The 26,853-nt window shown below is 41.9% G+C and overlaps 1 protein-coding gene across 1 annotated transcript in view; it reads left to right on the forward strand.

Annotated features, from left to right (window-relative positions):
- Nucleotides 1-203: 203 nt before the first annotated feature.
- Nucleotides 204-26,853, forward strand: part of ZFX (zinc finger protein X-linked) — a 32,239-nt gene continuing 5,589 nt past the window's right edge. Inside the window, exons 1-4 of the mRNA XM_049766740.1 lie at nucleotides 204-285; nucleotides 15,110-15,195; nucleotides 17,950-18,519; nucleotides 26,615-26,764. Of these exons, the coding sequence (XP_049622697.1) occupies nucleotides 15,138-15,195; nucleotides 17,950-18,519; nucleotides 26,615-26,764 (778 nt within the window). The 5' untranslated portion in view covers nucleotides 204-285; nucleotides 15,110-15,137. The remainder of the gene's footprint in view (nucleotides 286-15,109; nucleotides 15,196-17,949; nucleotides 18,520-26,614; nucleotides 26,765-26,853) is intronic.

Consider the following 26,853-nt stretch of genomic DNA (forward strand, 5'->3'; position numbering starts at 1 on the left):
GGCCGCGGGAGACCCCGGCGGCGCGGCCACTCGGCGGGCCGGGCGGAGGAGGGGGCCCGCGCCGCCTTCCGCCTTTTCCTGGGTCTCTCTCCCGGCGGTGACGTGACGTGCTGACGGCGGGCCCGTGCCGGGGCGCTGGGCCGCTTTTTGTCAGCTCCGACTCGGCCCCTCCTCCCTCCCTCCGCCCGCCCCACCAGCCGGAGCCCGGCCCAGAGCTCCAGAGAAAGGCCGCCTGCAGCAGCCGCCGCCGCCGCCGCCGTCGCCGCCCGCCCGCGCGCCCGTCCGGTGAGTTGCGGCCGCCGCCGCCGCGGGCCTGCGGCCTAGCGCGCGCCGCGGCCTGCTCCGGCCTGCTCGGCGCCCTTGCGCGCTAGGCCGGCCGCTCGGCGCGCAGGCCCGAGGAGGCCGCGGCTAGGCCCGGGGAGCAGGCCGGCCGGCCCGCGCGGGGCGGCGGCGCCTGGGCCCGCGGCCGGGCCCCGGGGAGGGGCCGCCGCGGCCCGGGCGCTGGCGGCGGCGGGGCCGGGGCGCGGGCCCGGGGCGCCCCGCGCGGGCTTGGCCCGGCCGGCGGGCGCGAGGTGCAGGCCGCAGGCCGGCCGGGCCGATTTTCGCTATGTAAATACTGGGCGCGGGGGGGAGGGCCGGGGGACAAGATGGCGGCGGCTGGGCGCCTGCTGCAGGGACGACGGCGGGGGCGGCCGCCATCTTGCAGGCGGTGGCGGCCGAGCGAATTCCGCTACAGCCGAGAGGGGGGGCTGCTGCAGCGTGGGACACGGGGCTCCGCGGCCCGGCGCGGCGGCGCGCGCGCGCGCTCGCGCAGAGGAGACGTGATCGCGCCGCGCGGCCGCCTTGGCCCTGGCCGCCATGATGGGCGCTGCAGCTGCGGGCGCTTGGCGGCAGCGCCACCTTCCTGCCCGATCTGCAGCCGCCCCGCGATCGGCGGCGGCTTCCACGGCCCCGCAGCTCGGCCGGCGCCCGGGACCACCCGCGCGCCCCGCTGCCTCCGCTTTTGGCTTTCCCAGCCCCGAGGCCGACGTGGCTGTTTTTTTTTTTTTTGTATGTCTTTTTTTTTTTTTTCGGGCGGCTGTTTTTCTCCCTCCCCCCATCACGATCTCCTTGGTGACTTTCTTCCAGTCAATAAATCCAATGCATGTGAAAGGACCTCTCGCCCCTCTTTGAGCCCCCCCGGGGCGGGGTGCAAACGGCACACAGCTCGCCCACGGAGTCTGGCAATACCGTTTGTTTGCAAAAACAACTCGCTGGGAAGCGGGATGATGGAAAAACATCTCCGGGTGGGAGCTAGCTAGCTAACTATTTAGGGGCCCCCGGCGAGGGGCGGAAAGTTACTTTATGAACGGAAGGAGCACAAACACCCGGGTGTGTGCCTATCAGGGCTGGGGTGGGGGTGGCGCCGGCTGCCAAGTTGCGGGGTGGGAAAATCCTCCAGACTCCTGGGAGCGGGCTCCAGGATTGCAGCTGGAGGATGCTCCCAGACCCTGTGCTTCGGAGGTAGATGAGATAAGATGCACTCAAACCTTTCCCGGGGCTTCCAAGCCCGCCAGGCACCGTTCCCATCCGCTGCTTCAGAAAGGGTTCCGAGGTGCCGCTGGGAAATGACTGAACGAGGGCGGGGTGGTGGGAAAAGGGCATTTCGGAGTAATCCTCTCGTATTTACTACGTGTTGCTTGGAGGACTTGGGGGCTGGACGGACGTGCTTGCAAATGCAAGTGAAGATCTTGCTTTTCAGGGGGAATGCGGGCTAAGACAGACCCCAGAAAGCAGGGCAGTTTTTTCCCTAAGCTGGACTTGTTTAGCAATGCCTAGGGACTAGGAAAAGTTGCAAAGTCCCAAATGGAGGGAAAGAAAAAAAGTGAAGTCAGTTTTGCTCCTCTCTGATGAGCCGTTTCTTGGCTGCTCCCCTTTCTCTGCTAATTTGTCACCCCAAATTAATGGCCTTTTGCTCCACTGATTTCTGTAGTAAACACATGGGGACGGGTTTCTTCCATTTTCTTTGACCATGGCTGAGCGTGATGGTACTATTGGATTACTTTCGACTTGATCCTGGAGTAATTCCCATGGTCCTTTCCCTGTCTTTGCTTTAGAGAAGTAGGTTAAAAGAGTGACTGGAAGGGCAGTGAGTGGACAGAGCCCCGTTCTCCCTGCTGATGGGAACCATGGGCCACCCTTGGCTTTGAGAAGGCAACTAAGACTGTTCTGAGTCAAGCTTGCCTCTTATTATTAATTACTATTATTGCATTAAGAAAAAATCTGTTTCTAATTGAGGGAACATGGTTTTCAATAGTATGAATATGCTTTAGACATATGATGGTACTGCTGCACACTTACCTCCAAGGGGCCTGTCCTCCTCTCCCCACCCTTGGGGCTCAGATCCTTCTCTGCTCACTGCCCCCTCCCCCGCTACTTGCTACTTGCTAACCTTAGTCCTGTTCTCTACTCTTGTTCTGATGGATATCTGACTCCTGAATGCGCATGTGGAGAACGTGTTTCCTAGCATTGTATATGACCTATAGGTAGGGTAAATTTGCCTTAGAAACTTGTTACAGTTCCAGTTTTCCTAGGCTGCTGCAAATCTGAGACTGGTCTGGTATTCGGTGGGGGGGGGGCAGGAAACTGGAGGTTCTCTGTATATTGCAGTGGTTCAGGAAAGTTGGGAGTGAAAGGTGCATTGTAGGCGATTGACGACTGGATACATATTTGCTGTGATTGTTTAGGTCCATGATTATACGAGGTAACCATAAAACTTCGAACGTTGAGAGTCCGGAAAAAAAGACAAAGAAGGCTGAAAAAAAAATGGGGCTGGCAGATAGTAGTTGTGCATGCGCTTTTTTTTTTTTTTTTTGCTACAGGCCCAGGCAGTGCCCGGTATCCTGAGACTGTTGAGAGTGGTAAAAAACAAATGAAAACAGAACCAGAGCAGTCAGTGGTGGGAGAACATACATTGTCAGGGATTGAACACAGAACTCCCAACATGGCCAACCTTGTACTCCCACCCCTTGAGATATAGTTGAGTTGTTAAGGTTTTCTGTTTCTGGGTCACACCTGGTGCTTGGGTGTAACCAAGGACCTTCCAGTTTGTGTGTGTGTGTGGGGGGATAGCCCCAGCCTCGAGTATATGCTCAGCATATAAAGCTATCTCTGTGTTCTATCTTGTCCGAGTTGTTAGTTTTTTAACAAGTGCAATCTTCAGATAAAAAGTTTTTTTTTTAAATTTTCCCCCTCCCACAATGACACACACACACAGCTTTTTGTAGCTTCCTCTCGAACCTCATTTGAATTTATATTGTCGGCGGTGACCTTGTTTGTATGATTTGAGTTTGTACACACTAGTAATTCTATACTATGCTTTTACATTCTGAAACTCATCACCTTCCGTAGATTATCTAATCTTTGTTTAAACCAGAAGTTTAGATGACCACCTGATAAAAGCCCTCCAGTTTTCCCTCCTTCCATTTCCTGTTCTTGCGGTCTCTATCTAAGCTTTCCTTGTGTCCTCTTGTGTGGGGAAGAATTGGCCGCCTGCGGGCGCAGCTGCTCTGCCTGTGCGCCTGCCTGTGCGCCCCACCCGTCCCAGAGGACTGAGCTGTCGTGATTCTGCCGCTTGCATCATTGCCTCTCTGTTGGGGCCTTTCCCTCTAGCTCAGCTCTGCCGACAACCTCACCTGTCTTCTGTCTCTTTTCACCAGGACGTTCATTTTTTTTTTCTCCATTCCACATACACTTAAATTCTTAATTGTTCCAAATAGGGAAACTGCCACAGCCCTTAAGGGATGTTTCAGATAAAAAGCATTGTGTTTTCTCACACTTGGTGCTTCTATGTCATCTGCAGTGAATTCCCCTTAAGGTCCATCCTCGAGCCTTTTTTTTTTGTGAGGGGTGTTTGAATTTTTTTTTTTTGTTTTTTTGTTTTGGTTTTTTTTTTTTTTTTTTTTTTGGGCCACACTCATTGATGCTCAGGGATTACTCCCTAGCTATGCGCTCAGAAATATCTCCGGCTTGGGGGACAATATGGGGCGCCGGGTAATTGAACCGGTCTGTCCTAGGATAGTGCAGGCAAGGCAGACGCCTTACCACTAGCGTCACCACTCTTCCCCAATCCTCGATCCTTTTCTCTCTGACACTTCCTCTGGTTTGCTCTCTAGTTTGCCTGAGCACTCTCGGTTCCTACATAACCTCCTTCACTACTGTCTTAACTGTCTTGGTGTAGACAAAACATTTATGTGGCTCCTAGCTTATATCCAGTACTCTTTATTGGGAATGAATATACATGTATATAATTAATTAATTTTTGTTTTGTTTTTGGGCCACACCCGGTAACACTCAGGGGTTACTCCTGGCTATGCGCTCAGAAGTCAGTCCGTCCTAGGCTAGCTCTGGCAAGGCAGACACCTTACCTCTAGCGCCACCGCCGGCGTATATAATTATTTTTAACCCAGAATCCCTAAAACTACTTCCAGTTTTCTGTTAATGGCCACATTTTTCTAGGTCCTTTTTTTCTTAACAGTCACATGTGAACGACTTTAATTTAGTATTTAACTTGCCTTAACTACTTATATCTGTCTCTTATTTACGGTTGTGGTTGTACAGGGGGCTGGAACCATAGCACAGCAGGTAAGGTGCTAGCTGTACACATGATCGACTGGCTGGGGTTTGATCCCCTGAATACCAAAACAAATAACAAAACTTGGCTGTAGATTCAGGTTTTCAGTTATCTTTATCTTCAAGCTCTACCTCGAATATCTATGTTATCTCTTAAATTACTTCCATTGTTGCACATAGGGATTTATTTTTTGGTGGGTTGGGGGAGAAGCCTCTGGAAGTACTTAACATTCCTGGCAGTGCTTGGGGCGATCATATTTGGTGCCCAGAATCCAACTGAGTATGATAGTGAACAAGGCAAGCTCCTTAACCCTTTACTTACTATCTGGACCCAGCATGTAGGGAATTTTATGTCGTGAAAAAATTTTCAAGTTTTCAATCAGCCAATATGTTCTTTGACCAAGGGATGTACTTACGTATTATATAATGTCCATCACACCCCCAGCCTGTAGTTGATTGATATATGGCCAATCTATTCTTAGTATGTCAAATTATTTTTCCAAACAATTTATAAAATGTAGATTTCTCATAACTGTATTGTACTCAAAAGTACACTTTCAGGGATATTTCGTAGCCTTGAGGTAAGTATGCAGCTATTAGACTTCCTGTCCCACCGAGATCCTCACTGGAGCCCTAACCCAGGTCCTTATACATGTAAGATTTGTGCATTCTACCACTGAGCAACACTTGTCCCCTGAGGCCCTCTTTTTAAGTGTTAAGAGGTCCTGACACCATAAAATTGGAAAATTAGATCTAGTTCTTTTTGTATTTCAGTGTTTTAGTATCATCTTTATAGTGTTCTTACCTTTTAGGATTATAAAAGTAGATTTGCTATATTGAAGAGAACTTGTCAGTATCTCATTGCTGTTTTAATCTTGATTTTTCTTTTTGGTTTCTGGGTCACACCTGGCGACACTAAGGGGTTACGTCTGGCTCTCTGTTCAGAAATGACTCCTGGCAAGCTCAGCTGATCATATGAAATGCCGGGCGTCAAACCTAGGCCAACTATGTGCAAGGCAAACATCCTACCCACTGTGCTATGGCTCTGGTTCCACATCTTATATTTCTTATAAAGTTGCATTTTTCCCCCCCTGAATTGTTGACCATTTATGTTTTCTGTGGATTGCTTGTCAATTTATCTGATTGTAACCACCTTGTTGATTTATAATTTCTTTTTTTGGTTCATACCCAACAGTTCTCGGGGCTACGCCTGGATTGGTGCTCCAAGTGATCATAAGGTACTGGGGATGGAATGTTGCAAGCAAGGCCAGCGGAATTAGCTCTTGCAGTTGTCTCCTGACCTGATTTATAAACATTTATTTTAAATACTGATTAGAATGATTTGCAGTTATCCACACTGAAAATATATTTTCATAGTCCTTTGTTTATCATTTTAGCTTTTGTTTTTGGTTTTGGGTCACACCCTGAAGCACTCCGTAATTCCTAGCTCTGCACTCAGAAATCACTCTTGGTAGTGTTTAGATGACCAGATGGGTTGTTGGGGATTGAACCCGGATTGGCCAAATGAAAGGCAAATGCCCTACCTGCTGTGCTATCACTCTGGCCCCATTTTAGCTTTTTTATATAAAATATTTTTTGTAATGATCGTAGCTAGTTTTCTCAGTTTCTCTTTAGTTGTGTTTTTTGTAGGCACATGTCTGCAAAAAATTCTTTCCTTATTCCAAGGTTCTAATGATACTGTACTTTTATTGTATTTAGAATTTTAAGTTATCAGAAGTTATTTTCTCTTGTGTGATATGAATGATCTATTTTTTTTAACGAAGGGATTTTGAATGGTTCAGCCTTTTCTCCCCACTGATTTATAGTGCAGCTCTCTAAAGGTATATCGTATTTAATACGTACACATCTGTTTCTAGTTTCATTGGTCTGTTTGGCTATTTCTATACCAAAGTACTGTGATTTCATAATGATAGTTTTGTAATTAAATCTTAGCATGTCTTTTTTTCATCAGGGATTTTAAAGCAATTTCCTTTCTTTGCTTATCTTAGGATTAGTTTGTCAATTACTTTAAAAACAGCTAAGTTTTTATAGTATCTCCATCAGATTTATAGAATATGTAGAGTCATTTACAGTTACGCTAAGGGTAAAGTTGGGCACGCTCTACTGCTTTTTATAAAATAGCTCTTGCACAACATTCATTAGAGTTTTTACTAGATCTTGTTGCCATTGTGAATGGGCATTGTAGTTGTATTTAATTATCACGGATATATATAGGGAGCATTCTTGAGTTACTTGCATGGATCATGTAAACTTACTGAACTCATTATCATAAATTTGTAGATGCATCTTCTGGCACCCCCTTTATTTTTTAACATCTTTGAATCCAAAATAGATCTTAATATGGAGTCTTAAAATTACTACAGCTCATGGGTCCAGAGCCATATCTTTCCCTCCTCCCATTGATTTTCAACAGGAGTGCATTGGGAATTTGATTGAATGTAGCTTAATGGAGAATTGATAATATTGATTCAGTATATTCTAGAGCAAGGTTGCTTTTTTTTGTTTTGTTTTGTTTTGTTTTGTTTTGTTTTGTTTTGGGGCCACACCGCCAGTGTTCAGGGGTTACTCCTGGCTCTGTGCTCAGGAATTACTCCTGGCAGTGCTCAGGAGGACCATAATGGGATACTGGGGACCAAACCCAAGCCAGCATTGTGCTAGGCAAATGCCATACTTACTGTGTTACCGCTCTGGCTCATTTTTTTTTGTCTTTGTTTTTGTTTGTTTGTTTTTCAAATAGTTTATATGCAATACTGTTGGGTTGTTTGTAAAATCCTGGGCCACACCAAACAGGCTTAGAAGAACAAACTTGACTTGCATGCTGGTCATGTGTTGTACTACTTGAGCTAGTGTTGTTTGTGGCGGGCAGGTACTGTATAAAGAATCAAACCCTTGGCTCCTATAAGCAAAGCACGTGCTTTAGACATTTGAACTATCTCCTTTCTCTCTTGATGTTATTTTTTTGAATTAAGAAAAAAACAACTAAAGGAAAAGGAGGCAGGGAAGCCCCCAGGTTATGGAAGGATATCTCTTTTTTTTTTTTTTTTTTTGGTTTGTGGGCCACACCCATTTGACGCTCAGAGTTACTCCTGGCTATGCGCTCAGAAGTCGCTCCTGGCTTGGGGAACCATATGGGAGCCGGACGGTCCGTGGTCCGTCCTAGGCTAGCGCAGGCAAGGCAGGCACCTTACCTCTAGCGCCACCTCCCGGCCCCGGAAGGATATCTCTTAAAGAAGGATTCCCCCTGATTCCCCCTCTTAATACTTTCAAACTGTAAGGAAAACACCATTTAAAACACAATACAAAAATGCCCTCTGCACTCCTTTGTTTATTGCAGCACTATTTACAATAGCCAGTATATGGAAACAATTCAGGTGCCCCACAACAAATGAGTGGCTGAAGAAACTGTGATACATCTATGCAATGGAATATACTCTGCAGCTGTTAGGAAAAATGATGTTATGAAGTTTGCTTATACATGGATGAACGTGGAGAAGGGCATAGGGAGGGTGAGATGAAACTGGGGACATTGGTGGCCAGCAGTGTGCACTAGTAAAGATTGTTGTACATATTGTAACTCAGTCATGAATAGCTTTATCTGTGGAAAATAAAATCAGCTGTATTATGAACAACACCTGTATCCATGGTGTTTGAATTAAAAAAAACCTTTTGATAGTTTGTTTAAAATAAAAAATGCACATTGACTTTAAATGTTCTTTTTTTTTAAAAAGCAGTTACTATCTCTTTATATTTTAAACTGAGGTTTTCTTTGTAGGATGTACAGATAGACTGAAGTGAAAATTTCATATTAATTTAGAGAAACAGAAGCAAGGAATGCTAAATGAAAGAAAAATAGCTAAGTCTAAGGAGACAAAGGATTTATCATAAATACAGAGTCCACTCCAAACAGGGTGGCCTGGCCAATAAATGAAGAGCCAAACAATTTTGTGGTTTGACTGGCACAAGACCACGATTAATACTTAAAAGGTATATACAAACCATGAAACCAAGCACTTTGCACTTTGCAATCAGAGATCCTGAGAATTAAAGAATCTGAAGAGAAGTAAAAGGGAGCTCACTTCTCAATTATTTTTCTCTTTTTATATGTTAATTTTAGGTATCGAGGTTTACAGTACTGTTAATAATAGGTTTTCATACATACAGTGTTCCATCACCACACCCTCCAGTGTCCATCCCTCCACCCCTGTCCCACCATAATTTACATCATCCTTTGAGAAAATTTGGGCCAGTATTTGACTCTGCCCTTGACATTCTAGAACAGAATTTCCCAAGCTTATTTGAGCTACTGCTCCCTTTCCAGAGAAAAAGCATCAACATTCTCCTGAAAATCTAATTTCATTAATCGAACAAAGAGGAAACACTTTTCCAGCTGTACCTGAAGTTACTACTGCCCAACCCTGTCCTTCTAGTGTCCAACAGGAGACAATATTGGCTTTTTTGAGAAACATTGTTCTAGAACCGCGATGGTGAACCTATGGCACACAAAGGCCTTACAGCTGGCATGCGGGAAGGTCCGCAATTAAGATATGCGCCGCATGCCGCATAGTTTTTAGATACTAAAATCTTGTTATTAACGTTTAATTGACGTGCTGGCACTTTTTAGGAAATTCTTGGGTTTTGTGTGGCAGTTTGGGCACTCAGGCTCAAAAAGGTTAGTCATCACTGTTCTAGAATGATCATACTTGGTTAAGGTTTCTGTATGTATAAATGTATATTTTTGCCTGTTTTTTCTTACATGGCAGGTCACATTTGCAACTGCTTGGGATTAATAATTAGCCATGCTTATATTTGATCACATTACTTTTTTTTCTTTTGGTTTTTGGGTCACACCCAGTGGCGCTCAGGGGTTACTGCTGTCTCTGTGCTCAGAAATCGCTCCTGGCAGGCACTAGGGACCATATGGGATGCTGGGATTCGAACCATCAACCATTTTGGTTTTGACTGTGTGCAATGCAAACGCCCTACCACTAGCTATGCTATCTCTCCTGCCTGCCTGTTTGTTTTTTTGCTTGTTTTGTTTTGGGGCCACACCCGGTTAGACTCAGGGGTTACTCCTTGCTATGTGCTTAGAAATCGCTCCTGGCTTGGGGGACCATATGGGACACCGGGGATCGAACTGAGGTCTGTCATGGGTCAACTGCATACAAGGCATACCGCTGCTTTATCACTCTGGCCCCTGATTACATACTTTTTTAAAGAGATAAGTTAGTTTTGTGAAAAGAATTGGAGATTTTGCCCCTCTCTGCTCAGATATAGTTCAGATAGTTTTGAGAGAAGCCTGAAAATATTTTTATTATTTTGGGTGTTTTTTGGCCACAATCAGCAGTGCTTAGAACTTACTCCTGGTGAGCCCCTGGGGACCATATGCAGCAGACAGTAAAACTGGTCAGCTGTGTGCCAGACAAGCACCCTTCCCGCTTTACTCTCTGGCCCTTTGAAACTTTTGAAGGGATAGCAAATAACTCTCCCCACTATCAATTTCAACAGTAATTGAACATAGATTAATAAGTTATAGAATGCATGTGGCTGTTTTATTGAAGAAACTACCGATTTGTATATCAAAAACTAGTTAGGAAGTATGTATTTCCTAACAAAACTATTAAAGACATTTAAAAACTATTAAAGACTATTAATGAAATATTAAAGACAAAATTGTTGTTCTTAGTGTTTCTGACCCATTAAATATAACATCTAATCAGAGTAAGAGTAAACAAAGAAAATGGAACTATGTATGAAACAACAGAAGAAAATTGCCTGAGATCAGAAAGGATTGAGTGAGGTCAATCGGTCAGTCTGAAGGAAGGGGATAGATGCAGAATATCTCCTATGTGGGACTTATATAGAAATCTGGTAACAACAGAGGCAGCAGAATAGAAAAATTGATCTACACAACTGAGTTTGTGCAGGGGGATTGAAAGGGAGGGGTCTTCTGTGAGGGAGGTGGATATTCTAGTGATGGGTATGCTGTTGGACTTAAATCATTAAAAGTATTATAAATCACAGTACTTCAATTAATAAAAGTAAAATTAAAAGTCTCAAAATTTCTGCTGGAATACTTCTGGATTTTGATGTATGATGATTATAGCTTAATACTAGAGTGGTAGCAGTGAAAATAAAGAGTACATGACAGATTTCAGTCTTGACTTTTCTTTTTTTTTTTTTTTTTTTTTTTTTTTTTTTTTTTTTTTTTTGGTTTTTGGGTGACACCTGGCAGTACTCAGGGGTTACTTCTGGCTCTTTGCTCAGAAATTGCCCCTGGCAGGCACAGGGGACCATATGGGATGCTGGGATTCGAACCACTGACCTTCTGCATGAAAGGCAAACGCCTTACCTGCTATCTCTCTGGACACTCAGTCTGACTTTCTGATATTTAAATTGAATTGGTAAGAGAAATGAAATATAATTCCACATTCTCCACATTGGAAAATTAAATATCTGAAGAAATGATGGCTAACATTGAACAATATGCAGACTCCTTTAGGAAAGAAAAGTGACTTAAAAGGGAAGATACTAATTAGGTTTTAAATGTAAATTCTCACCAGTTATGATTTCTCTAAGAAAAAATTATTTCTAGACAGATAGGCTTTTGTTTTTCATTTTGGCAACTTGCATAGTTTCTATTTACTATGTAATCCCATTTGAGTCTCTTAAGTGCTACTTAGGGAGAGGAAATATAGTCCAGTCATAAATTAAAAGATACTGAGGTTTGGGGAGACTAAAAGCAGAAAAATGATTCTTGTGTATATATTAGCTGCAAAAAGCAAAATGAATGTATACTTTGCCCAAGTGTATGAGCCTGAAAGTATCTAGGCATCAAGAGAAAAGCAAACAAAATATATTAATTATCCCCAATTTTAGATAAAATGCCATGATATTAATTTGGTATATTTTTGTTGCTTTATTTTAAAGAATGGAAGGATAATTTTTTGGTGAATTTCCTTAGTTTCTGTCAACACTTTGTTTCCCTTAAAACTATACAGACATTTTTCTAGCTGGAGAAAGAATGCAGTGGCTCCAATGAAGCTGACCCTGGTTTAATTCCTGGTACCACATGCTGTCTCTCAGGACCATCAGGATTGATCCTGAGCCCCAAAATACCATTTAAAAAAAGGATATTTTAGTTTATAATGAAAATACATAAAACTTAATATGGTAACTTAATGTGGTAATTCAGTCTGTTTTGTTTAAAAATACTCCAAAAGAGAAAACAAGTCCTATAATGAATTCTTCCATTACACTTTTGACTATCATGACTTCTGCAATGGGGAAGGGGATATTTGACTGAGCCTGAGGTGAGAATAGGTTCTCTGAAGTATTTGAGAGCATTATGAAATGCCCTCCAATCAGCTGTGATATTAGGTATGATATTCTTAGCCTTAAATTATTCTTTCTTGTCTTCAGAGTCAGCTGCTCTCTCCTTGAGCCAGTCACTTTCCTACCCATTATCATAGTCCCACGAATTTTTCAGAGTACATGCTGTTCTAAGAAAATGTTTTATTCAGATTGTCAAAATTCTAACCCTACAGGGCCTATGTATTTTTGAAGTATTGTATTCTCTGCTGGTAAATGCAGACTATATTTTTTCCCAGTTTGGGTTTCTCAGGTAAAACAGAAGGCCAATTCATTAAAAAAATTTTTTTTGGACTGCCCTAAATGAATAGTTACTACTTACCTAAGTCAAAATAAGATGTGTGTTCCCTCTATTTGTCCCTAAAATTGAAATTAGTGTATTACATTAAATGGTGAGTATAATTTTTCTCTGAGTGAGAGTAACTTGGGTCATTATTTTAGGGCGCTTTAGTTAGTAGAGGAGTGGCATCATCAAAGCAGCATTTCAGGAGAATTAGCCTGCCCACAGACTTTAGGAATGTCTCCAAACTGACTTGGCACTAGCACTAACTTGTAATAGGGTTCCTAGTCATTTGTTGTGGGAGTGGCAGAAAGCAAAAGGCCAGTCAAGAAGCTATTTGCAATCTTGGGTTGGGAAATAAAAAGCTGAGCTTGACTGGGGACAGTGGCAATTAAGGTAAAGGGCTAGATGATTGAGAATTTGTCAGGTAATAGATAAGCTTTGTCAACTGGTTATGAACAGTTGATAAGCTTTGTCAACTGGTTATGAACAGTTAACCATTTTTATTTGTGGGGGTACACCTGGTTGGGCACAGTGCTAACTCCTGGCTATGTGCTCAGGGATCACTCCTGGTAGGCTCAGAGGCAATCACCTTACCCACTGTAAAGGGAGAATAGAATGTTATGACAATAAGTGGTTTGGTAGAGAGCAGTGACAACTTTGATTTCAGGGTAGAGTGTATTGGCATCCTGTTTTTGGTGATTGAAATTTTTTGATCCTTTCTCTTTGGGGGGGGTGTCCTTTTAACTTAAAACAATTTGAATGAATTGCTCTTTCCAGAAAATGATTAGACTTGGCTGAATTGACATGTAGAAATCCATATATTTATACTCTCTTTTACTTAAGGAACATATAAACTTAGCACCTGAAAAGAAAATGTACACGAATATCCATAATATAGCACATAAGAGAAAGGGCAGAGTGCTGTGGAAATTTAGAGAAGGAAAACATTATTTTTATTTTTATCCCCTTCTGTGGGAAAGGATATTTGGAAAAGAGTTGAGTAGGGATGATAAAGGAGAAATGTTCAAGGTTGAAGAAACTGAACCAGATAAGCTGTGGGGTTCTTAATAAGCCCAATGGACAATTTTGTTTGAGGGAGAGGGAGAAAGAGAGAAGAGAGAGCACTACATGAAGGAAAGGTAGTTAGAAATAGAGCCAGAGGTGCCCGGAACAATAGCATAACGGTAGGGCGTTTGCCTTGGCATGCGGCTGACTCAGGATGGACCATGTTTGATCCCCGGCGTCCCATATAGTCCCCCAAGCCAGAAGCAATTTCTGAGAGCATAGCCAGGTGTAACCCCTGAGCATCACCAGGTGTGGCCCCCCCCCCAAAAAAAAAGCAAAAGAAGAAAAGAAATAGAGCCCGAACTTAGAAGATGGCAGTAGTTTAACTTTTTTTTTTTTTTTTTTTTTAGTAGTTTAACTTTTATTGTTTTTTTTTGTTTTGTTTAGTTTTGTTGGGTTTTTTTTTGGGCCACACCTGGTGGTGCTCAGTTGTTACTCCTGGCTATCTGTTCAGAAATCCCTCCTGGCTGGCACGGGGGACCATTGGTTTTGGCATAAATAGAAAAAGAAAGATTTTAAGATCATTGGGATATCTTGCCAAAACTTTAGACAAAGGTTTTACACACACGCATGCACACACGCACACACTTATAGAACTGGATGCCAGAAACTTCTAGAACTAGGATCTAAAAATCTGTTTTGATGCCAGCCTTTCTACTTCCATAGTGTTGTTTTTCAGATCATTTATTGGATTCTTTTCATTTGCAAACTGTTTATTCTGAGCTGAATTTGGAAATTCATGGTGGGAAGCACCTTGCATAGTTAGAAATTCTCAGAGATAGGACTTTGATTGTATTGTATTCGACAATTAACTTACTTTTATCATTTTACAATTAGTGCCAATCAACTATGGCCAGAAGACCATAAATATGCCGTAGGAATTTTATTTGTAGATCAGAGCGTTAGTTGAGAGAGGTCATTGTACATTAGGAAGAAATCCCAAAGGGTATTTGCTACCATTTTGTCTTAGAATTTTTGTCGCCCTCAGTAAGGTTGTGCTGGTACAGTAACTGGGTCTTACGAGCTTGGTTACAGTGCTCACATGCACTTGGAAATCACACATTGTTGTGTTTGTGAGCATCCCAGACCAGGATCATGTTCAGTATACCTTGTAGTACCACATGCCTGCCCCAGGCTCCTGCACTTTGATTTATTTTACGATTGTTTAATGAGAAGCAGTTGAAAAATAGCAGCTCAGGGGTTACTCCTGGCTATGCGCTCAGAAATCGCTCCTGGCTTGGGGGGACCATATGGGACGCGGGGGGATCAAACCGTGATCCGTCCTACGCTAGCACTCGCAAGGCAGACAACTTACCTCTAGCGCCACCTCGCCGGCCCCATAGCAGCTCTATTAATCCTAGAGAAGTAATAGGGAAATCAAACAAAAAATTTCTCCATACAAGCAAGAGAGTGTTTAAGTTGACCCTTAATACAACCAGTTACCCTTGTAGGAATGTGGGATGTACTGAGAGGAGAAAGGAATTCTGGGGTCTGAAAAGTGTCCTTTATCTTGATCTGAATAGTGTAATAAGTAGTGTCAATCCTGGATTTATGCATATGTTAAAATTGATCAAGAATTATATAAACACTGTCCCAGTTTTTTAAAGCTAGGCACAATTTCTGATTTACCTGCTTTTGTCATCTGATGCTCAGATAGCATTGAAAATCTATAGATGTGTTTTTGATAGATGTTCGTCTGAACTTTGAAGGTTTCAGAAATTAATTTTTTTATAAGTTAATCGTTTACTCTTCTCATTTTAGGAGCTGTGACTGATGATAATTAAAGGCCATGGATGAAGATGGACTTGAATTGCAGCCTCAAGATCCAAACTCATTTTTTGATACAGGTATAGCTACTTGGTTTGTTTTGCTGTTTACCTCTTACTGAATTTGGAGTTGACTATCAAATGGACAAATTGCTAGAATCTTAAAATGTTAATTACACTTCGGTATCTTGACAAGCCTGCAATTGTTAAAATGAGTATATTACCATTGCCCTCCTAAAAATTTGTCTCCTTACAATCAGCTCTTATATTCTTGTCGGTACAGCAGCAGTATTAACATCTTCATTTTATCTTTATTTTCCTCTTGTTATAACACTAAATCCTGTTATTCCTTTGAAAATGATCCTTACATCTCTTCATTTTCTACTTCCTACTTCATAAACACTATCATTTCTTTCTTAGTCTACAATAACTTAAAATTTTTTCTTTACACTTAGTCTCTTATCTTACCTTGTAGTCCTAGGTACTCATAAATTAACATATAGATCATGTGATTTTTCTGTTTTCCATTATAAGTATAAACCTAGGACTCTGCATTCTGACCTTATTTTATAGGCCTTTCTCTCAGAATTTGACAAAAGGAGCTTTTGGCTTCAGGAAGGTGAAATCTTATCTTAGGCCTCAAGTTGTACAAGGGAAATTAAATTAATGGAATTCTAAAATTAGAAAATAATATTTAGGGGCTGGAGAAATAGCATGGAGATAAGGCGTTTGCCTTTCATGCAGAAGGACGGTGGTTCGAATCCCAGCATCCCATATGGTCCTCTGTGCCTGCCAGGGGCGATTTCTGAGCATAGAGCCAGGAATAACCCCTGAGTGCTGCCAGGTGTGACCCAAAAACCAAAAAAAGAAAAGAAAAGAAAAAATATTTAAAATATTTTTTTACCTGGGCTGGATCAATAGTAGTACTGCAGGTTGGACATTTGCCTTGCATGTGCTGACCCAGGTCTGATTCCTGGCACTCCATATGATCCCTCAAGTACTGCCGGGAGTTAATTCCTGAGTGCGGAGCCAGGAATAACCTCTGAGCATCTCAGGGTGTGGCCCACCCCCCTTAAAAAGGAAAGAAAATTCTAGATGCAGTTAAAGTGGATCTGCACTGGCTTTAAAGGTTCTTATATTTTGTCGGGTTCTTTGGCCCTTGTTGATCATTTGTGTTAAATAAAACAGGGCCTAGTTAGGTGATGCATAGATTAGGCAACTGCTTGAACCTGGCCTGTTTTGAGTGATATTCGAAGTAGTAACTGAATGACATTTTAAGTGAGACTTTTATAAAACTTTAAATTTATTTCCTTTTTTCTGGACCAGGGATCAGGATAATAGAACTAGTCTGTTTTATCTTACAGCTTTGGGAAGGTTATCTGCTTTTGATTCCCAGTTGGGTGATTAATTCAGAATAATATTTACTCAGCAGCATAATCCGTATGAATTATGTGATCTTAGTGAAGTCATTTGATCTCACTCAACTTTTTTTTTTTTTTTTTTTTTAGTTCTTTGGGCCACCCCATTTGATGCTCAGGGGTTACTCCTGGCTATGTGCTCAGAAATCGCCCCTGGCTTGGGGGGACCATATGGGACACCAGGGGATCGAACCGCGGTCCTTCCTTGGCTAGCATCCTTCCTTGGCTAGCTCTTGCAAGGCAGACACCTTACCTCTAGCGCCACCTTGCCGGCCCCGGGTTTCTTATATTCTAAGGCACTTTAATATTCTGATGCTTCAGGATTTGGTGTGCGAGGGCTTGGGAGGAGGATAGCTGGATGTGGAGTGCCCTGGTGAAGTTGGGGCAGACCCAAGTTAAGTTTGACCATAACCCCTCACTGTTCCCAAGATGCACTTCCTTAACAGAGACTCCTTAACCAGTTGTCTTGCTTCTGAACTGGCCTCTGGCTCTCTTCACTTATGCTCTGATTTTTTGTTTGTTTTGTTTTGGGCACACTTGAGCTCAGTGCTTACTTCTTGCTCTGCACTCCACAATCATTCTTGGCAGTGCTTGGGGAACCGTATGGAGTGCTGGGGATTGAGCCATGTACAAGGCAAATGCCCTACTCGCTGTATTATTACTTGGACCCTGCTCTGATCCTTTTATATCTTAGATTCAGCGGCTAATTTTTAAGTTTCTATAGTCATGGGGCCGGAGAGATAGCATGGAGGTAGGGCGTTTGCCTTTCATGCAGGAGGTCATCGGTTCGAATCCCGGCGTCCCATATGGTCCCCTGTGCCTGCCAGGAACAATTTCTGAGCCTGGAGCCAGGAATAATCCCTGAGCACTGCCGGGTATGACCCAAAAACCACAAAAAAAAAAAAGTTTCTATAGTCATAGATGGGGAGGGGAAGTATTTGGTACAATAGTGTTATCAATACAAAGGGGAAAGAATGTGAAGGAAAATATGAAAAAAAGTGGAAGGGGGAATAAAGGAAAAATATATGGAAGGTATAGAAAAATATTTGGAGAGATGGAAAAGAAGAGAAAGAATGAGAAAACCATACATGAAAGAATATGGCGCATTTACCATTTGAGGTTGCATTTGGAATTTTTATAAATATCCTCAAGTGTTTATGTTAACAGGTTTGATTTTAGTGAGTTCAGACTTTTACTTTCAGTAATCTTTTTTTGTGACTTGCCTCAGTTACTTTGCTTTTCTCTTAAGTGACTTGAGATGAGCTGAAAAGTTCTTGTGTGGATTTGCTCTGTATATCTCTTACAGTATTTGAGGAAACTAAGGGACTGGACTGTCTGTTTCGTGGTAGAAATGAAATGACCTTTTGATTGCGATTGCGCATGCCTATCTGAAACTTGTGGTTTGAATTTTTTTAAGGAGCCGATGCAACACACATGGATGGTGATCAGATTGTTGTGGAAGTGCAAGAGACTGTTTTTGTCTCAGATGTTGTGGATTCAGATATAACTGTGCATAACTTTGCTCCTGATGACCCAGATTCAGTTGTGATCCAAGATGTTATTGAGGACGTTGTTATAGAAGATGTTCAATGCCCAGATATCATGGAAGAAGCGGATGTATCTGAAACCGTCATCATTCCTGAGCAAGTGCTGGACTCAGATGTAACTGAAGAAGTTTCTTTAGCACATTGCACAGTCCCAGATGATGTTTTAGCTTCCGATATTACGTCGGCATCAATGTCTATACCAGAACACGTCTTGACAAGTGAATCTATTCACGTGTCTGATGTTGGGCACGTGGAGCATGTGGTTCATGATAGTGTAGTGGAAGCAGAAATTGTCACTGATCCCTTGACAAGTGATGTAGTTTCAGAAGAAGTGTTGGTAGCAGATTGTGCCTCTGAAGCCGTCATAGATGCCAATGGGATCCCAGTGGACCAACAAGACGATGACAAAAGCAACTGTGAAGACTATCTTATGATTTCCTGTAAGTCCTGGGGTCCAGTGGTTATCAAGGGTAATTTTGAAGGTGCTCTTTCCTAATTTAGATCAGGGGTAATCATTGTTGAATTAAATTTTAGAACATCTTCACTATAAGGAAAAGCCCTCTACGCTTTAGATATCTCTCCCACCAAATCTTTCTGTTTACTCTAACTCGAAACAGATTTGCCTATTCTAGACATTTGATATAAATGAAATACTACCATTTGTGACTGTCTGCTTCTGCTTCTCATGTTTTCAAGGTTTCTCTCTCCCTATTTGGATATACATTTTCTTGTATCAGCTGCTCTACATTTAGGTTGTTTCTACCTTTGGTCTTATGAATAACTGTAACATTAATATCTAGGTACAGTTTTTTGTGACCATAAGTTTTCATTGCTCTTGGGAATACATATGGAAGTGGAATTGCTGCGTTATATGGTAATTCTTTGTTTAACTTTTTTAGTTAGCTGTCAGACTGTTTTCCAAAGCCATGAGTGTTTGAATGTAGGTTTTAGATTTTAAAGCTATTAATACTGTGTTGTTGCTTTTTTAAATATCTCTTAGTGGATGTGAAGTGGTATCCTATTTTTAAGCCCCCCCACCCCAAGATTGACTGATGTGATGATTTGGTAGTAATAGAAAAAGGTAATAGTAAACTTTCAACAAATAGTATCTGTGACTAAACTCAATATATTAATTACTATAGATGAATTTCTTTATAGCCATGTAAATGAAGATCTGGAATCAGTGTGTTTTAGTCCAGATAATCTATTCCATTACCTTTGTCTATGTATGTTTATAAAGTTGATAATATAAAGCAGTAGAATTTGGGTAATTTGTGCTTTTTGGTTGATAGAGTAAGTAAATAAAAAATTACATTGACAGCTAAAGTTTAGAACATTTTTTAATAATTTTTAATTTTAACAATGGTATGGGATAGGACTTGAGGGGAGTGGAGCCATACCCAGAAGTGCTCAGGGTTTTATTCCTGGCTCTGTGCTCAGAAATTACTCCTGGCACGTTTAGGGGGACCATATGGGATGCTGTAGATGATTACAGCATGGAAACGCCCTACTCGCTGTGCTATCGCTCTGGCCCCTCAACATTGTCTTGATTCATCATAGTAGAAGCTACCCTGACAGTCTCTAAACCCTCTTGCATTGTTTTTCAGTTAAAAAGCACTATTGTTACAAGGGCTGAAGAGAAGGTACAAAGATTAGGTGCCTGCTTTGCATGTGGACGACCCTAGTTTGACCCCTGGTACTACATAGGTCCTTGGGCACTGCTGGATGTGGCGCTCCTTCCCCCCAATTGTACATGGAAAAAATATAATCCTATGAGAACTGTTTTCATTCTGGCTTGTGTTACTTATATCTTAATTGAAAAACATTGATTAGCTATGTTGAGCTGGAAACATTGCTAGCTCTTAGCAACAAGCAGCAAATTCTGACTTTCGAGTTCACAGTTCTGGGGGCAAAACTAACAGAAACAATCACAGTTATGTGTGAAAAGATATGTCTTTTGGGAGCTTTAGGGAGGAAGATACGGTGGAAAGTTTTTGGTGTGCTTCAGTGAGTGCAATACTGCAAAAGGGATATAATGGTGGGTATTCAAAAAAGAATGATGTGATTATGGGTTTAAGTCAAAAGCCATCTCTTACTATATTTTAAAAATTAGTCTCTCCCTTTAAAATACTGAAAAAAATTTTTATTTGAACTTTTGGCTTTGGAATCTCACCCAGTGGGTCTACTCCCAGCTCTGTGCTCAGAGGTCACTCCCAGGGATGCTGGGAAATGATGCATGTTTTGCCCTGGTGCAGACCTAGGGCTCTGCATACAAAGCTACTCTCAGCTCATTGAGCTATCTCTCTGAGCATCCCTTTTAATTTTTTAAAATTCTATTTTACTCTTCCTTTTGTTGCACTTGGAGGTTCCTCCACAGCTTGGTTTTGGTGGTCACAGTTTGCCATGTTTGCTGCAGAGCTCTCGCACATAGCTGGCTCTGCCACCAGACATCACAGGGGATCCCAGCCAGCAGAGCTGCTGAACCATGTTCAGCACATAATGGGCAGCACTGGGGTCAAACTCGAGGCTGCACACTTGCAAGGCAGGTGGTGCTTTTAGCAACTGAGCCATTCTAGGCCCTTTAGTACTTTAAAATTGTGTTAAAATGCACATAACATAAAATTATTAACTCTGGGACCGGAGAGATAGCATGGAGGTGTAGGGTGTTTGCCTTCCGTGCAGAAGGACTGTGGTTCAAATCCTGGCATCCCATATGGTCCCCTGAGCCTGCCAGAAGTGATTTCTGAGCATAGAGCCAGGAGTAACCCCTGAGCGCTGCTGGGTGTGACCCAAAATCCAAAAAAAAAAAAAAAGTTATATTAACTCTGGGAGGGGGCACCACACTGGGTGGTGGTCAGGCCTTCTGGCTCTATGGTCAGGTGGCCATTTTAGGTGGCATTCAGGGGAGCATATGTTATTGGGGATACCAAATGGTGTGAGCCATAGTCCAGGCAAACACCTTAACTCGTGTACTGTCTTTCAGCTCTAAACTATATTTTTAAGTAATACTAGTTCAGTGTCATTAGGAAGTGCAGTTATTACCACCACCCATTTTTACTTTGTAGGTTTTATATCAGCTAACAAAATAAAGCAAAGAGCCTTTCTTTAGAGCAAATTATATTTTAGAAGTCTACAGGCATAACTAAGTGATAGAGGTAAGTGGCATTGTATTTGGAGACACAGGAGAGTTTAAATAGTATTTTGGATTACAGATGTGGTCAGGATCTTCTGAAGACATAACATTTGCACAAAGATTTCATTTTTATTATCCATTCATTATGTTTTGTTGTATGAGTGGGGGCACCACATCCAGAGATGCTCAGGAGTTCCTCCTGGCTCTCAGAAATCACTTCTGGTGTGCTGTAGTATCGCTTCGGCCTCTGAAATTAATCATTCATTGTTTCTGTTAATAAGTATACATGATGAATATTTGAATAATAGTCTGTATAATCTATTGCTTTTTCCACACCCAGAAGTGCTCAGGGCGTCTATTCCTGGCTCTGTGCTGAAGGGTCACTCCTGGCCAGTACTCACGACTGTGTGTGGTGCTGGGATTGGAATGGGGGTTCGCTCAGTCACATGCAAGTCAGGCAAGTGCATTAACCCCTTGTGTTCTCATGACCAGGTGATGTGGTTTAGAGTACATTATAATTTATATTCTAAAACTTTTAAGTGGTAAGTTGGATGATTTCTAATAAAGGCTTTTTAAAAAGCAAAGTTGAAACTGCACAAAAGATTGGAAATAAAATTGTTGTAAATTCAGGGCACATGGAGTAGGCGGGGGTGGGGTGGGGTTGCAGGTGATGGGAGAGAAAAGACAAACTAGTTTGGGTAGGCAGAGGTCATGTGCTCTGTACCACAGTTTGGGAGTAAAGTTATTGAATCTTGGTTTTAGGAAAGCTTTGAGGGCAAGGCATGGGGTGTTTGGGGGAATTGGGAGAGATCAAATGACAAAGATGAGTATTGTCATTAACTTAGACTAAATGCATTTGAGCTTCAAATCCAATCCCACATATTTTTCTATCTTGGTAAAAATGATTATGAATTATCTAGATTCTAAAGAGGTCGTAATAACAAAATTATCATTACCTATTTCAAAGGATTGTCATGAGGAATACATTGTAGGCATGTGCTATGTTATGTTGTATGGTCAGTAAATGTTTGTTGTCAATCATTATCTTATCATGACTACCATTATTTCTTATATAGATTTTCCTTGAGACTTTCTCTATTTCCTGGCAGTTTGGGGGATCATGCAGTGCTGGGGATCAAGCCTGGGTCTCCTACTTGGAAATCATGTGCATCATCACTATGCCTTCTTCCTGGCCCCATATCTCCCTGTTTTTGCTGGGTTTAGTTAGATCAACATTCTTTAATAGTTCACTTAAAGTGCTATATTGACTTGTGCTTGCCTCATTGACTCAGTGATTTTTCTTTCCAAAAAAATATTGGCTGAGTTTTCTTACTTTCCATGCTATTTATTACTGTTGCAAAAACCACTTCCTAATTTTTGTTTTTTCTAGGGATTTTTACTGATGCTCCCATGAAGCAATAGCACACCTTTTGCTACAGTTTTTTTTGTTTTTTGTTTTTTGTTTTTACTAATGAAGTTATTGGTAAGCTAGAATGTTAAAAGAAATTTTAAGATAAACCGATGGCTTTATTTTTATTTTTTGTTTTTATTTTTGGGCCACACCCAGTGGTGCTCAGGGGTAACTGCACTCAGAAATCCCTCCTGGCAGGCTTGGGGACCATATTTGATTCCCAATCTGGAGATCAAACCCAAGCTAGCCAAATAAAAGGCAAATACCTTACCCACTGTGCTATCGTTTCAGCCCAGAGAATCTTAAAATTTTTAATTTAACTTAATTTTTGATTTGGGTACCGCATTTAGAGATGCAGAGGTCATTCCCAGAGGTGCTTGGGAGGGACCGTATGGTGCTGAGAGGATTGAACCAGCCACTCCAGCCCTTTGAGCCATCTCTCTGGTCCCAGGGTTAACATGTTTTTTTAAAGGTGTGGTGTCCAGGAGGCAGTTTACATGCTTTGCTGTTCATGATCCCAGCACTCCCTCTTCTCCCCATCTGTCCCCTAACCCACAGGGTGTAGCCTCAAGTAGTACCACAGCACTGCTGGGGCACATAATCTTTAGATCTGGCACCCTTAGAACTTGCACCGCCTGGGTAAGTATCCCTGGGAATAACTGGCCCCTAGACTTTAGAGAGTTCCTCCCCCAAAAAAGAAGAAAAGTAAGGCCTGGTTTCTAAAATAGGCTCCCACTCTTCAGTGACTTGGAACAAATCATTTAACATCTCAGATCCTTTATTTCTTTATCTGGAAACTGTTTGGGTCAAATAAGAATACATAGAACTACTAAGAAAATTTCTAAATGCCCTACAAATGATAGTTATTGTTAGAGAAGTAATCTTAATTTCCAGAAATATTGCGCTTCTATTTTGGCACTTTTTTTTTTTTTTTTTGGTTTTTGGTTTTTGGGCCACACCCGGCGGTGCTCAGGGGTTACTCCTGGCTGTCTGCTCAGAAATAGCTCCTGGCAGGCACGGGGGACCATATGGGACACCGGGATTCGAACCAACCACCTTTGGTCCTGGATCGGCTGCTTGCAAGGCAAACACCGCTGTGCTATCTCTCCGGGCCCGCGCTTCTATTTTGGAAAGGCCTTATTTTGAAGTTCTAGTTCTTCATTACTACATTAGGAAAAAACACTTAGGCAGAAATCATAGTACCAAAGTGTTGTCTGTTTTTTAGAATTTCTTTTTTATTTTTTGTTTGGGGGCCACAGCTGGCGGCACTCAGGAGTTACTACTGGCTTTGGTTCAGAAATAACTTGGGACCATATGGGATGCCGGGAATTGAACCTGAGTCTGCCATTTGCAGGGCAAACGTCCTACCTGCTGTGCTATCACTCCAGCCCTAGAATTTCATTTTTAGTGGTAGCTTTAAAAATCAGTGGAAATTTGACTAGCAGGATTTTCAAGTTTCTTTTTTTAAAGAAATCACTTCTGTAATAATTCATATTCAGAATAATCATTTGAGGTTGAGTTAGTGGAGTACAAATTCTCAAGGTGAAAATCTGAAAGTGAGCTCATTTTTACCTAATAAGAGATTGGCTTTATTTGGTTTAGATAAGCATATATATATTTGAAATATGTTCTTATACACATTTATGAATACAAATTGAAAGGTCTTTTATTCCAAGTTATATAGTTCAGTATATGACATTTTGTAAGATCCAAAACGAGATTTTTCAGTCATCGAAAATTTTTATCTTTTGCTTACTGACTAATGAATGCCAAAAAAGCCAATCTGACCTTGTTCTTTGTAAACACAAGGTCATTCGCTTTTCCAATATCTGTTAGGAACAGTTTTGATGAAGTTTGCCAAGAGTCCAAGTTTCAACAGTATTCTGAGTTTTCCAGGACACTCTTGGCCAATTTTTGTGATCTTCCAAGCTCTCATAGTCTTTCTCTGTCTTTCTCTCTCTTTCTTCCCCTTCTTCTCCTTCTTCCCTCCTCCCCTCCCCACCCGCTGGCATTTTGAATTCTACAAGGGTTTTGCCCAGCTTGTTTCTCTTAGCATTTGACTTGCCAAACTTGTCCTGGATTAAGTCAGTTTTTTTCTAGTTTCTTGAGCTCTTAACCCAGTCTGCCTGTTCTCTCCCTGTTCACCAAAGCCTGTTTCTTGTTCCCAGTTGAAGCCATTGGTCATGAACTTCTCCAACTTTCTGCATTACTGCAAACGCAATGTAGTTGTTTTTTTATCTGCCCTCACAGGTGTCTGAAGGATAACTGTTGTCCTTTTGTTTAAGGAAGATTCCTTTCATCTCTGCACCTGATTTCATCTCTTCCTTTTTGTTCAGAGATCTTATACAGGAATTTGTCCTCTGGCTTTAGCCTCGCTTGCTTTTATGTTTTCTCTCAGAATCTGAGCATGCTGGAATATAAACAAAAGTCCGTGAATTCTTTGCAACCCATACTAGTTAGTGCTTCTTTTGCACTTTTTATGAAACTCCTTAAATATCACACCTCCTATTGAATCCCCAACCCACTTTGATCTGATACCTTACAATCTGTACTACATAGCTTTTCACAGAAACATCAGTGACTTTCTGGTAACTAGTCACTGAAGACATTTTTCCTTGGCTTCTGTGAGCACTATGTTTTGCTGTGAGCCTTACTAGAATTCTTAGAATTTTAAACGCCCTTTTCAGGTTTCTTTGTGAACTCTTCATAAATTATGACCTTTCCCCCAGGATGTCCTCAGTCCACCTTCTCTCTCACACTTCAGGTTCTCACTTGTGATTCGAGAGTTGAGTTAACACAGAGCTGAACACTCCCTAGCTTTTCAGACTTGACTAGCAGTTGAAATCACATCTCAGTCATTCATTGAATCATTGGTCCATCCATATTTTGATTATTACCAAGGCCCTGTGTTAAAAAATACTAATGAAGGGGCTGGAGAGATAGCACAGTAGTAAAGCCAATTCAGGACGGATGGTGGTTCAAATCCCAGCATCCCATATGGTTCCCCCATGCCTGCCAGGAGCAATTTCTAAGTGCAGATCCAGGAGTAACCCCTGGGTGCTGCCGGGTGTAAAGACCCCTCCCCCATACTAATGAAAACACAGGCTCTGCTCTGTCAGTGGGAAAGATGGATGCGTGAGACCCAGATAATGACAATACACTGGATTGTATTGTCTGAGAGAAACAAGCAAAAGGTTCTGGAAACAAAGTGATAGGAACAGGCACCAATTCCGAAGGCTTCAGAATTGATACCCCATGGACCTTAAATTACTATCACCTGCATTATTGTAGTAGACTCACAAGTAGTAGTTCTGCTTTTGTCTTGATTTTCTTTGAATTCATCTTTCTCGGGGCCAACAGAATGGTGTAACAGCAAGATGATGCTCTGACCTTTTGACTCTGTTTGATATGTTACCTACATCAGAGATTTTGAAATCTCTGATCAGACTCCCTGGGGCCAGCGATACCTCTAAATCTATACCTCACCCTTGACTCTGTTGAACTGCTGTGCTAGGACCTAGGCATTCTTTTCTTTTTCTTTCTTTTTTTACTTATTGGGGGACTTTTTGGGGGACACACCCAGCGGTGTTCAGGGGTTACTCCTGGTTCTGCACTCAGAAATTGCCCCTGACAGGCTGGGGGACCATATGGGATGCCAGGAATCGAACTGGGTCCCTCCCGGGTCGGCCACATGCTAGGCAAATGCCCTACCGCTGTGCTATCTCTCTGGCCCCGGCTTTTAAGTTCTGGCACCTGACCAGGTTGAGAAACCATAAGCATACAAGATTTAAGTGTGAGTTTCTTGGCTTTGTGCACAGGCCCTCCATGATTTTTGGCTTTTACTTAGCAGTTGGCCACATTCCTACTCTTCCACATTCCTGCCTCCTTGTCTAGGTAACATCATCTTATAAATTAAGTCAGAGGTTATATTAATTAAAAGGACATAAATCACCTATTATTAATATTTCTAATATGTGTCTTGTCTTTTTAGTGGATGATGCTGGCAAAATAGAACATGACGGTTCTTCTGAAATGACTATGGACACAGAGTCAGAAATTGATCCTTGTAAAGTAGATGGCACTTGCCCTGAAGTCATCAAGGTATACATTTTTAAAGCTGACCCTGGAGAGGATGACTTAGGTAAGAGAAACTGTTGAGCATGTTATATATTCTTTTTTTCTTTCTTTTTTTTTTTGTTTTTGGTTTTTGGGTCACACCCGGCAGCGCTC

The sequence above is a fragment of the Suncus etruscus genome, chromosome X, assembly GCF_024139225.1.
Source record: "Suncus etruscus isolate mSunEtr1 chromosome X, mSunEtr1.pri.cur, whole genome shotgun sequence".
Taxonomy (NCBI): Eukaryota; Metazoa; Chordata; class Mammalia; order Eulipotyphla; family Soricidae; genus Suncus; species Suncus etruscus.